This window comes from Nerophis lumbriciformis, linkage group LG05 (genome assembly GCF_033978685.3).
Source record: "Nerophis lumbriciformis linkage group LG05, RoL_Nlum_v2.1, whole genome shotgun sequence".
Lineage (NCBI taxonomy): Eukaryota > Metazoa > Chordata > Actinopteri > Syngnathiformes > Syngnathidae > Nerophis > Nerophis lumbriciformis.
The window spans coordinates 22,307,963-22,321,101 of record NC_084552.2 but is presented as its reverse complement, the minus strand read 5'-3'; the positions used below and the strand labels follow the sequence as shown (position 1 = coordinate 22,321,101).

The 13,139-nt window shown below is 40.4% G+C and overlaps 1 protein-coding gene across 1 annotated transcript in view; it reads left to right on the top strand.

The window, feature by feature from the left end:
• The window catches only part of plcb3 (phospholipase C, beta 3 (phosphatidylinositol-specific)), a 122,857-nt gene extending 118,311 nt beyond the window's left edge, over positions 1-4,546 (top strand). Inside the window, exons 33-34 of the mRNA XM_061961087.1 lie at positions 2,914-3,000; positions 3,083-4,546. Of these exons, the coding sequence (XP_061817071.1) occupies positions 2,914-3,000; positions 3,083-3,394 (399 nt within the window). The 3' untranslated portion in view covers positions 3,395-4,546. The remainder of the gene's footprint in view (positions 1-2,913; positions 3,001-3,082) is intronic.
• The last annotated feature ends 8,593 nt before the right edge of the window (positions 4,547-13,139 follow it).

Genomic DNA, 13,139 nt, shown 5'->3' with positions numbered 1-13,139 from the left:
ATGATTGTCACACACACACACTAAGTGTGGCGAAATTATTCTCTGCATTTGACCCATCACCCTTGATCACCCCCTGGGAGGTGAGGGGAGCAGTGGGCAGCAGCGGTGGCCGCGCCCGGGAATCATTTTTGCTGATTCAACCCCCAATTCCAACCCTTAATGCTGAGTGCCAAGCAGGGAGGTAATGGGTCCCATTTTTATAGTCTTTGGTATGACTCGGCCGGGGTTTGAACTCACAACCTACCGATCTCAGGGCGGACACTCTAACCACTAGGCCACTGAGTAGGTGCAGCATGATGCTGCCACCACCATGCTTCACTGCAGGGATGGTATTGGCCTGCTGATGAGCGGTGCCTGGTTTCCTCCAAACATGACGCCTGGCATTCACACTAAGGAGTGCAATCTTTGTCTCATCAGACCAGATAATTTAGTTTCTCGTGGTCTGAGAGTCTTTCGGGTGCATTTTGGCAAACTTATACTAAGAAATGGCTTCCGTCTGGCCACTACCATAAAGGCCTGATTGGTGAATTGCTGCAGAGATGGTTGTACCTCTGGAAGGTCGGGGCTGTAATTGCCGCCAAAGGTGCACCAACAAAGTATTGAACAAAGGTTTTGAATATTTATTTATTTTTAATACATTTAAAAAATAAAAACGTTTACACATTGTCATTTTGAGGTACTGTGTGGAAAATTTTGAGGACTAAAATAAATCTATTCCATTTTTGGTTAAGGATGTAACATAACAAATGTGGAAAAAGTGTATACTTTCTGGATGCACTGTATGTGTAGAAACCGAGGGCACGGTGGGGTTGTGTCTACCCAATATTGGAGCCTGACACATTTGTCCCGCCCAAAAACTACACCGCGAAAGAGGAAAATATTTGATTATGAAATCTTTGACACATATGCTTTTATTTTAAAGGCTAAGACGGGAGGAGAAATGCAGCATGCGATGTGTAAAACGGCATGTAGGGAAAATGACCACGAATACAGTATGACTTGTTTATCACGTCTTGTCATTTGGTCAACAGCAACTGAGGGTGGCCGTATAAACAACTTTAGCACGGTTACAAATATGCGCCACACTGTGAACTCACACCAAACAAGAATGACAAACACATTTCGGGAGAACATCCGCACCGTAACACAACAGAACAAATACCCAGAACCCCTTGCAGCACTAACTCTTCCGGGACGCTACAATATACACCCCCCGCTACTTCCACCCCCCAACCCCGCCCACCTCAACCTCCTCATGCTCTCTCAGGGAGAGCATGTCCCAAATTCCAAGCTGCTGTTTTGAGGCATGTTAAAAAAAATAATGGAAAGGCAATTTAAACTAAATAAAGAATAGTGAACAACAGGCTGAATAAGTGTACGTTATATGAGGCATAAATAACCAACTGAGAACGTGCCTGGTATGTTAACGTAACATATTATGGTAAGAGTCATTCAAATAACTATAACATATAGAACATGCTATACGTTTACCAAACAATTTGTCACTCCTAATCGCTAAATCCCATGAAATCTTATACGTCTAGTCTCTTACGAGAATGAGCTAAAATATATTATTTGATATTTTAAGGTAATGTGTTAATAATTTCACACATAAGTCGCTCCTGAGTATAAGTCGCACCCCCCGGCCAAACTATGAAAAAAACTGCGACTTATAGTTCGAAAAATATGGTACATGTTATGTAGACCACAAGGAAGTGTTTTACATTTAGAAAAAACAACATAATAATATGACTCCTTTTTTTTTTTTTTTTTGTCCTGTCCAGCTTCTCAGGCAAATCATATAGTTGATGTAGATGCCCATGTCGGCTGTTCAGATTTACTTTACAAAAGAGAAGTGTGGGATACTTCTCTTGTTGCCTTATTTGTATTTGACTTTACAAAATGTATTTATATTATCATTTAGTGCAGCCGGGCCGGAGCAGGAGGGGATGGAAAGAGAAAAAAAAAGGAAGACGGGGGGAAATTGTGGGGACAAGAGGGGGATTAGACAGAGAGACAAAAACAACAGCAAACACAACAACAATAGAGCAACATCAGCAAATACGACATGTACAAATATGATGGTAAAAGTGATAGCAAATAAGCAGTTAGCGAAAATAAAAAATATTACAGAAATGACAATGAGCATTATTACACTACAAATGGAGCAATACAAATACTTATAGAAATAGCGCTATTGATAATGAACAATACCAATAATTTACCTCTATTATCAACAATACAGTTGTTCAAATGCAACAATACATATACGTAATGATAACTTGAGATACGAAAGAATGCAGAAAAATGGAGGGGAAGAAAGAGAAGCAACCTACATTAACCTTGTAGATTGTTATAGTAGCAATAGGTTAAGCTTTGTCAGTGTGCCATGTGTTATACTCAGTTTACCATAGGGCAACAACGTTATGAACATGTACAGAATGTGTATATGTATGTTTGTACAGTGAATGTATATGTACAGTATGTGTATGTGTTTGTACAGTGAGTGTATATGTACGGTATGTGTATATGTGTTTGTACAGTGAATGTGTATGTACAGTATGTGTATATGTGTTTGTACAGTGAATGTATATGTACGGTATGTGTATATGTGTTTGTACAGTGAATGTGTATGTACAGTATGTGTATATGTGTTTGTACAGTGAATGTGTATGTACAGTATGTGTATATGTCTTTGTACAGTGAATGTATATGTACGGTATGGTAATATGACTCCTTTAATGCGCCCTATAATCCGGTGCGTCTTTCATATGAAAAAAAAACCCCTGACTAGACCCGCTCATCGGCAGTGCGCCTTACAATCCGGTGCGCCCTATGGTCCGGAAAATACGGTACTTGTCCCCTCACAAATCTTACTCCTGGTAATTCCGTCCTTCCGGTGTGTCGCCCCAGCTGGAGGAGGCTCAGAGCAGGAGGCAGGACAAGCTGAATCTGAGGCAACGCGAGGTCCTTCAACACATTGACGAGGAACTGCCCACGGTATGTGACAGCACGGATCACAGAGCTAAATATGTGTGGAAATTGTTTTGCTTTCAAGTGATTTGTGTGTGTGACGGTGCAGGGACTGGCTGAGCTGAAGAGCAACCTCGACGAAGAGTTCCGCCAGCTCCCACAGGAGATCTGCCAGCACCTGGAGATGGAGCGCCATACCAAATGTCAGCACAATAACGCCCCGTGCTCGGCCGTGTCCAACAACAGTAGCCCCTACTCTGGCTCGTATCCGCCCTCCAATTGCTCCACGCCCACCTACCCCTCTACGTCGGATCGCAGCGCGTGGAACCGGAGCTGGGACAATAGCACCGCCTCGCTGGCCGACTTCACGTCCTCGTCCACGACCCCCGTGTTGTCCGAGGCCGAGATGTCCTTCAGCTGAAGTTGTGTTTTTTTACAAATACGTTCAAATGGGGTCTATAATGATTATATTGCGGGTTAGTAATAATGATCTTGATTATTGAATAATTGTATTCCTTTTTTAAAACGGTTATTATTGTCTACAGAGCTATATTGTTTTTTTCTAATGATACATCAAAAATCATTAGCAACAGCAGAAAAACATCCTCGTTTTCTTTTTTGTCAAATTCTTCCCACTCAGCAGTATTTGTCGCCTACACTGCCGAGTAAATGTCCCAAACTTTTATTAAGCCAATGCACACATTTCACATGAGAACAAAAGGCACCCACTAGTGGAAAAGCATTTTATTCGTCTACTTGCCAATGTTCGTCATTGGCGTCGATGGACTATTACTATTTTTTGTAAATAATCATTGTCGGATCCATCACGTAAAATTGGATAGGGTGTGGCGCAGCACATTAGTTGGGAATTACTGCACTATACTATTACTTAAAGCCCTCTTTTTTAACTTGGTTATCGTGGTTTTTTTTAACTTCTGGTACTATTTTCCGAGTTCGTCCTTTCTACACACAACGAAATTGAGGACACTCTGGCTATTTTAGCTGTAATGGATGCAGTTGTCCAGCAGGGGGGGTTGCAGACGTGTTTTTCTTGCCCATCTCCATTAGTCTCCTTTTTAAAAGATGCACCGAATCCCCCTTTTTTGTCCAATTGTGTTGCACAAGACTAATGGTACTTTAACTTCTCAACGTTCTTTTTTGAGGGGCTTTATCAAACATTCATGTATGCTTTGTACATTTCCGTGTTTATTATCCGCCAAACCTGTGGAGTTGAGGGTTAAAACGACGATGTCGTAAATGTTATTGTTGGATGTGAATTTTACTACTGACCATAGGTGCTGGAGGAGAGAGAGGCATCACGTGACGCCGCCTCCTCCCTCCATGAGCACCGTCTGCCTGTCTATCTGAATGTCTCCCTCACAAACCAAGACCTATTTAAATGGCATTTTCACAACACCTGCCCTGTCTAGTCTGTTTGTCGTCAGCGTTTAGATGGTTTAGATCAGGGTTGTGGAACTCATTTTAGATCACACGGAGAAAAATCTACTCCCAAGTGGGCCGGACTGGTAAAATCACGGCACGATAACTTAAAAATAAAGTCAACTTCAGATTGTTTGGTGGTTTTTTACACTTACATGTTGTGGTTAATAGTATTCTATCTTTATTTGTCGTTATTTATACTTTCTAAATAAATTTAATCTGTCATCGGTCAACTCATTGGTGTTCATTTTCAATCCATCAAGATAAAAAAAAAATCAAAATACAGGAATTATTTATGTAGTTTGCTCATTTTCCTTGATTGGTGCACTAACATGGTTTATTTTGTACATACAGGTATGTAGCATCATCTACAAAGATACAAATAATTGCTATAGTGACTGATCCGGCCCGCGGGCCGTATGTTTGACAGCCCTGGTTTAGATCAGGGGTGTTAAACTCATTTTGGATCGCAGACGCCGCATGGAGGAAAAATCTACTCCCAAGTGGGCCGGACTGGTAAAATCACGGCACGATAACTTAAAAATAAAGACAACTTCAGATTGTTTTCTTTGTTTAAAAGTAGAACAAGCACATTCTGAAAATGTACAAATAATAATGTTGGGTTTTTTTTACACTTACATTTTGCGGGTAATAGTATTCTATCTTTATGTGTCCTTATTTATGCTTTCTGAATAAATTATCTGATCATGTTCATCAGTCAACTCATTTGGTGCTCATTTTCAATCTATCAAGATAAAAAAAATATCAAAATACAGGATGTTATTTACAGTGTTGGGTTAGTTACTGAAAACCAGTAACTAGTTACAGTTACTAGTTACTTTATTTAAAAAGTAACTCAGTTACTAACTCCGTTACACCAAAAAGTAATGCGTTACTGTGAAAAGTAACTATAATTCTTTTTTTTTCTTCTTTTTTTTAAGGCTCTCATTAATACCCTTTTAGCCTTCATTTCAGTACTGTTATTGCACTGGAGAATAATACAATCTGTTGATCAACTTGACATGCATTTGCATCACTGAACTCTGCTAAGCCATTTGGTCTACATACAACACACAAAGACAAATATATGTTTCAAAGGGCCAATTTATTTCAGGCCAGAACAAATTGACAAAACTATTGGAAATAGCTGCAACATAACATACATAAGTAACAAACAGAATAATAACAACACAGCTGTAAAGCTGGCTTCATCCAAGGAAGGCACACATGACATACACAAAGCCTAACCAGGCATTTTTTTCTCTCTCAAGGAATTCTGAAATAAAATCCTGTCTTCAGGAGATCAACACTGTACTGAAGCCCAGAACACTCTACACATTTCCCCACTTTTAGTTTAGAGAAAAGGAAAGATTGGCCTGGCCCACTAGGATCCCTCTTTATGTTTGTGAACTTTATAGTCTATACAGTTAGAGTGATGTGATAATCAAACGCTCTAGAAGTCTCGAATGAAAGAGTGTATAAGAGAATTGACAAGAGTGTGTACCTTTAGTGCTGAATGATGAGCAGAGGCAGAGTTTGGGGTGTTTTTTTCAGCTCGCTTTCCATGTTTATGTCCTCATTGTCCAGGTACGTGAAAATCTTTCCGTGCCATTTGCTGTTTGACGCTGGTATCATGCTAATTAGCTCCCTGAAAGCGGGCGACTCCACTGTAGAAATAGCCTGCATGTCTTCTAGCACATACTACGCTGCAATGGCTCTATCAATGTTGTCCTGGCTAGCATATATAACATATATGTAATGTTTACATATTATATATACAGTATATACTATATACTGATATATTTTTATATAATATATACAATATATAAGAAATACCAATTGTCATGTACAATATTACAGTAAATATGATAGGGGGTCCCCAAACCTTTTGACTACATCAGGTTAAAGCAGGACTAAGTAACTTTTCAACATTCATTAAATATTTCCATAACTTGTGGGATGATACATGGACCTACAACTAGTGGAATGACACCTCTGTCATGTCCCGAGGGGGGTCTGTATCGCTTTTACTGCCATTAAGCAAATGTGAGGGTTCCTGCCACCCCTCAAACTACAAATATGCTGACTTGCTTTACGGCATACGTCACTTCCGTCTTTTCCCAATTCGTTAAAAAGACGGAAGTCGATTCGAACGCCTGCGCGCAATTACTGCTGTCATGGCAGAAGCTGTAAAATAAACAAAACAAAAGGACAGTCGAGTGTGATGTTATGTGCCAGGGAATATAAGAACTACACTACCCAGCATGCAACAGGAATGATGAGCGTGCAGGCAGCCCGGAAAGTGGAATGTGGCCATGCCTGCAGCTGGAATGTTGTTATGAGCACGCTTTATGAGTAAACGTTTAGAACTCAGCCAACACGCCTCGTCTGCATTATTTACTAATAGACAGACAACACATGGTGTCAGAAGTGGCCGTGAGCAGCGTCGGACGGAATGCTTGCCACGAGGGAGCCACGAAAAACGAGCGGAAGGAAGATGTCTCTGGTCGCGTGAGTGAAAACGTGCGAAGGACGCCACATTTCTGAGGAGTTTGCTACGGTGTGTGAAGACTATGAGCGGCGGTAAAGTGACACAGAGGACAAGGGACAAATTGAACAAATAGAAGAGGATCTTGTGCCCGAGTTGGAGGAAAGCCAACAACACAAAGAGCTGTGGAGTCCCGGTAACTTACCCCAAAGTGCAGTCATGGAAAAACTAAGTCCACCTAGCCCAATGCTACTAACTGCTAATCTTGCTGATAACTGGAAGCGTTTTAAGCAAAGATTTAATATATATTTAGCAGCAAGCGGAGCAGGAGGTGATAATGAAAAGCTGAAAGCTCATATACTTTTGCATGTTATTGGAGAAGATGCTTTGGACATATATAATAGCTTTCAGCTGGATGAAGCTAATTTGACTTTGGAACAGCTAATGACAAAGTTTGAAGAATACTTTGTGCCTCGTCAAAACGTGACATTTGAGAGGTATAAGTTTTTCACACATGACCAAAAGCAAGGACTACCTTTTGATCAGTACATGGCAGAGCTTCATACACTAAGCAAAACATGTGAATTTGACACTCTGAGAGACTCATTAGTGAGAGATAGGATTGTTTGTGGTACAATGGATAATGCACTGAGAGAAAGACTGCTTCGAGAAACTGGGCTTACGTTAGATAAGTGTGTCAGTATGTGTAGAGCAGCTGAGACCACCAGAGCTCAAGCAAAAGAGCTACGGAGAGGTGAAACAACAGTGCATGCCATACATAAAGAACAATGGAAAAAGAAAATGTTTACCAAACAAAAGGATCAAAAAGACAAATCTGTGGAATTTAAATGTGGTAAATGTGGAGGCAGCCACAAGCCAAAATATTGTCCTGCATATGGAAAAACATGTAACAACTGTGGAAGGAGCAATCACTATGCAAAGTGTTGCAAAGCAGCTTCAAGACAGAAAGTTCACACAGTTGAAGATGATGATAAGGAGTTTCTTGTCAATGTGGTGCAAGCATGCACAATTGAAAAAGAAGAATGGATTGTTCCAATCACAGTGAATCAGACGACAATACCATTCAAGTTAGATACAGGTGCTCACGTAAACCTGCTATCTTTGAAAGATTACAAAACACTGACTGTAAAGAGCAAAATCCATCCAGTAAAAACCAAAGTAAGTGGATACACTGGAGAACGAGTTCCTGTTAAAGGCGGATGTATTGCAACTTTTAAACACAAGGGTCGACAAATGAGAGCACAGCTACTGATCGTGGATATGAGTGTACAACCAATCCTGGGACTCAGTGCATGCACAAAGCTCAATCTTGTCAAAAGAGTGTTTGTGGTGACATCTCAAGAAACTACAAATGCTCAGGACACACTCATGGAAGAGTATAAGGACTGCTTTCAAGGACTTGGATGTCTACCTGGACTACATAAAATATGTGTAGATAAAAATGTGTTTCCTGTTGTGCACCCGTGCAGGAAAGTCCCATTTGCTCTGCGGGAAAAACTGAAAGATGAACTAGCACGAATGGAAAAGTTGGGAGTCATTAAAAGAATAGATGTGCCAACTGAATGGGTCAGCTCGCTGGTTGTTGTGCAAAAGAAAACAGGTGCCCTAAGAATATGCTTGGATCCAAGAGACTTAAATAAAGCGATCAGAAGAGAGCACTTCAAGTTACCAACCAGGGAAGAGATCATGGCACAATTTGCTGGAGCAAAATGGTTCAGCAAATTAGATGCTTCATCAGGTTTCTGGCAGATGAAGCTTGACGAGGAGAGTTCAAGACTGCACATTTAACACCCCGGAGGGCAGGTACAGGTTTCTTCGTCTACCATACGGCATCTTGTCAGCGCCTGAAGTATATCATAAGACCATTCACATGATTTTTGAGCACATACCTGGAGTTGAGACAATGATGGATGATATCATAGTGTGGGGCTCAACCCGAAAAGAACACGACGAAAGACTGAGACAAGTGCTAGACAAGACAAGGGAGGTGAACCTGAAACTTAACAAAGAAAAATGTGAGTTTGGAGTGAAGTCACTTACCTTTGTGGGAGATGTTGTGAGTGAAGAGGGCGTGAAGCCAGACCCGAGAAAAACTTCAGCAATCAACAACATGGAAAGGCCAACCAACAAAGATGAGGTCAGACGTTTCCTAGGGATGGTCACCTATCTTGCCAAGTTTGTCCCACAACTGTCAACACAGTCAGCACCTGTCAGGAGTCTTCTTGAACAAAAGAATGAATGGATATGGTCCCACGAGCAAAAACAATGTTTTCTAAAACTGAAAGAGACTCTTACACAGGAGCCTGTGTTAAAGTTTTATGACCCCGAGAAGAGCACCAGGATCTCGGCAGATGCATCGCAGTACGGCCTGGGAGCAGTGCTACTGCAGCAACATGAAGAGCAGTGGCTACCTGTCGCCTATGCATCCAGAGCACTGACAAGTGCAGAGACCAGGTATGCTCAAATTGAAAAAGAACTGTTAGCAAGTTTGTATGCATGTGAGCGTTTCCATCAATATGTATATGGACAGATGTTTCAAGTGGAAACTGATCATAAACCGTTGGTGTCCATCATGAACAAACCATTGAATGACTGTCCAGTACGAATACAGCGCATGCTAATTCGACTGCAAAAATATGACGTGCACATGATGTATACACAAGGAAAATATATGTACACAGCTGACACATTGTCTAGAGCAGTGGATAAGAGAGAACTTGCAGACAGTGAAAATAGCACAGAAATACAGGCATATGTAGATATGGTAGTGACATCTTTACCGGTGACTGCAGACAGAACAGAACACATACGGAGAGAGACTATTGCAGATGAAACTATGAAAGAACTCAAGAGCACAGTACAGAATGGATGGCCTGACAACAAAAAGGATTGCCCCTTGAAAATACAAGACTATTGGAATTGTAGAGCTGAGCTCACAGTGGTGGATGACATTGTGCTAAAAGGGAGCAAATTTGTTATTCCGTACTCACTGCGCAAACAGATGCTCGAAAAGATACACGAAGGCCACCTCGGTGAAGTCAAGTGTAAAAGGAGGGCTAGAGAAGTAATGTACTGGCCAAGGATCAATCAGGATATTAGCCAAACAACAACGTCATGTGGAGTTTGCCGAACTTACAGGCCAAAACAACAAGCTGAGCCACTGATGACTCATCCAGTGCCCCACAGACCGTACTACAAAGTAGGAACTGATCTATTTGACTTTGATGGAAGGAGCTACATGGTAGTCACAGACTACTTTTCAAACTATCCGGAAATTGGAGCATTGCAGTCAACATCGAGCAAAGCAGTTGTCAGTTATTTAAAGACTGTTTTCGCCAGACATGGTGTTCCATGCGAACTGTTTTCTGACATTGGTCCCCAGTTTTCTAGTTGTGAGTTTGCTGCCTTTGCCAAGGAATGGGGGTTTCAACACTCCACGTCAAGTCCAACTTATCCAAAGTCCAACGGCTTGGCAGAATGCTCTGTAAAAACAGTAAAAAACTTGTTAAAAAAATCACAGGACAAAGATGACTTTCAGAAAAGTTTACTGATGTACCGGAGTGCACCTCTACAAAATGGACTGTCACCAGCCCAAATGCTGATGGGTAGGCGCATTCGCTCCAACCTACCAGTCAACGAGGATTTGCTGACACCCAAAGGCGCACACAAAGTCAGACACGCTAAGGAAGTACAAAAAGCAAAGCAAAAACAGCTGCATGATAGAACGGCAAAACACCTGCCTATGCTGAGGCCGGGAGACGTTGTGCGTCTCAGAGACATTTCTACAGGCACTTGGAGACAAAAAGGACAGGTGGAAGAGAAAGTTGCTCCACGTTCGTATAGGATCCAGATGGAAAATGGACCGACTCTGAGAAGGAACCGCACGGATCTTCAACTACAGCTGACTGAAGGCAACATTGCAGCTCAGGAAAAGGCTCAACAGGACTCAGCTGGACCTGCAGAACTTGCTGACACTGAGCCTGACCTTGCTGACCAAGGACTGACAGCAGTGTCCGCGTCACCTGCTGTTGAGAGACTGTCTAACTCTAGACCTAAGAGACATGTTCAGCCACCTAAGAGGCTGATTGAGAGTTGTTAAGGACTCTGAGGTTTTGAGAGTTGTAAAAAAAAAAGAAAAGGGTTGACATAACTGTTTATGATGCTTTGACATTTTTGCACTTTGTCTTTATTGAAAGAAATGTCTATGTAGAGAAAAGTTATTTGCAGATGTGGTTGCAATGCTAAAAGAACGAAAAGTTAAACACTATTTCTTTATAGGGGGAAAGATGTGATGTTATGTGCCAGGGAATATTAGAACTACACTACCCAGCATGCAACAGGAATGATGAGCGTGCAGGCAGCCCGGAAGGTGGAATGTGGCCATGCCTGCAGCTGGAATGTTGTTATGAGCACGCTTTATGAGTAAACGTTTAGAACTCAGCCAACACGCCTCGTCTGCATTATTTACTAATAGACAGACAACACAGTCGAGGATCAATATTGGCCCGGCTTTCACTCGCTGGAGTGAGCTCAAAGACGAGGTATTTAACACCGACGCTGCCTTGGCTCTGTTCCTGCTTTACTAATAAGTATCTATTGATGCTCAAATCAAAATAAAAATGCTAACATTAGCAAACGGACAATTGCGCGGTAGCATTATAAATAGCCACCATCTTGATAGTTGGCAGTTCCACACTGACACGACCAGCCAAGAAAACCAACTCAAAAGTACTGTATGAAGAAAAAAAACAATGCTATGACTGCAAATGAATATATAAAGTTTGAGTAAATATGTAGGGTCCTATTGTGGAAATATCAGTCTAACTGAATCATTGTGGTATTATCGCGTCAGTTTTTTAATTTTTTTTTTTTTTTTTTTTAGAATTTTATAAACTTTTATTCACAAACTGCAACATTTACAAACAATCGAGAACAAATATAAATCAAAAAATAATAATCAAAATAAGTACAAAAACAGTACAAATCAGCGCCAGATTTTTTAATTTTTTTTTTAATTTTTTTTTTTTAGAATTTTATAAACCTTTATTTATAAACATTGTCGTATAATATACATCCAAAACGTGGACGCATGTGAAAAAGTGCAATATATTTATCTGTACAGTAATCCATCCATCCATTTTCTACCGCTTATTCCCTTTTGGGGTCGCGGGGGGCGCTGGAGCCTATCTCAGCTACAATCGGGCGGAAGGCAGGGTACACCCTGGACAAGTCGCCATCTCATCACAGGGCCAACACTGATAGACAGACAACATTCACACACTAGGGCCAATTTAGTGTTGCCAATCAACCTATCCCCAGGTGCATGTAATATATTTATTTATTTATATTAAATATATTTATCTATTTTATATATATATTTATATATTATTTATATTTATATATATATTTATTTATTTATATATGCACCTTATTGTTTTTTTATCCTGCACTACCATGAGGTTATGTAACGAAATTTCGTTCTTATCTGTGCTGTAAAGTTCAAATTTGAATGACAATAAAAAGGAAGTCTAAGTCTAAGTCAGTTTGCATGTGTGTGCGTGGCAGTAGTTTCTGACGATTTACGACGCTATGCGCTGGTCCTAATGGGAAATGTAGTCTTTCTTCAGGCAAAACACTACCGCTTCAAAATCAACCAAAACTGAACGTTCTTTCTTTCTTTAGTTTATTTCGAACATGAACACACATACAGCACAATACATCACACAATTTCATATCATTTCACTTTACATCATGTCCGAAAAGGAGTAGGAAGAAGCAAAGCTTATTTAATCCTACCCCTTTCCCACTTCAGAGCGTTTACAAATATATACGTTTATTTACTGACTTCTTTTTGTAGCACAATGACATCCGTGAATGATTAATACAGCAGTTTTGTAATAGATAATTAAGTGAGTCATGATACACATACTGAGATGAAGAATATCTTATTTTCAATAAGGTTGAAAATGTTTCTCATAATTCTTGTTCTTTGTACTTTGTATGCACTATTTTTTAAACAACCTCTTAAACTGGATCATATCAGTACATTGTTTGACTTCTTTACTTAATCCATTCCATAATTGAATTCCACATACTGATATACTAAAGGTTTTAAGTGTTGTACGTGCAAACAAATGTTTTAAATTAGATTTTCCTCTAAGGTTATATTTTTCCTCTTTAGTGGAGAAGAATTGTTGTACATTCTTGGGTAGCAGGT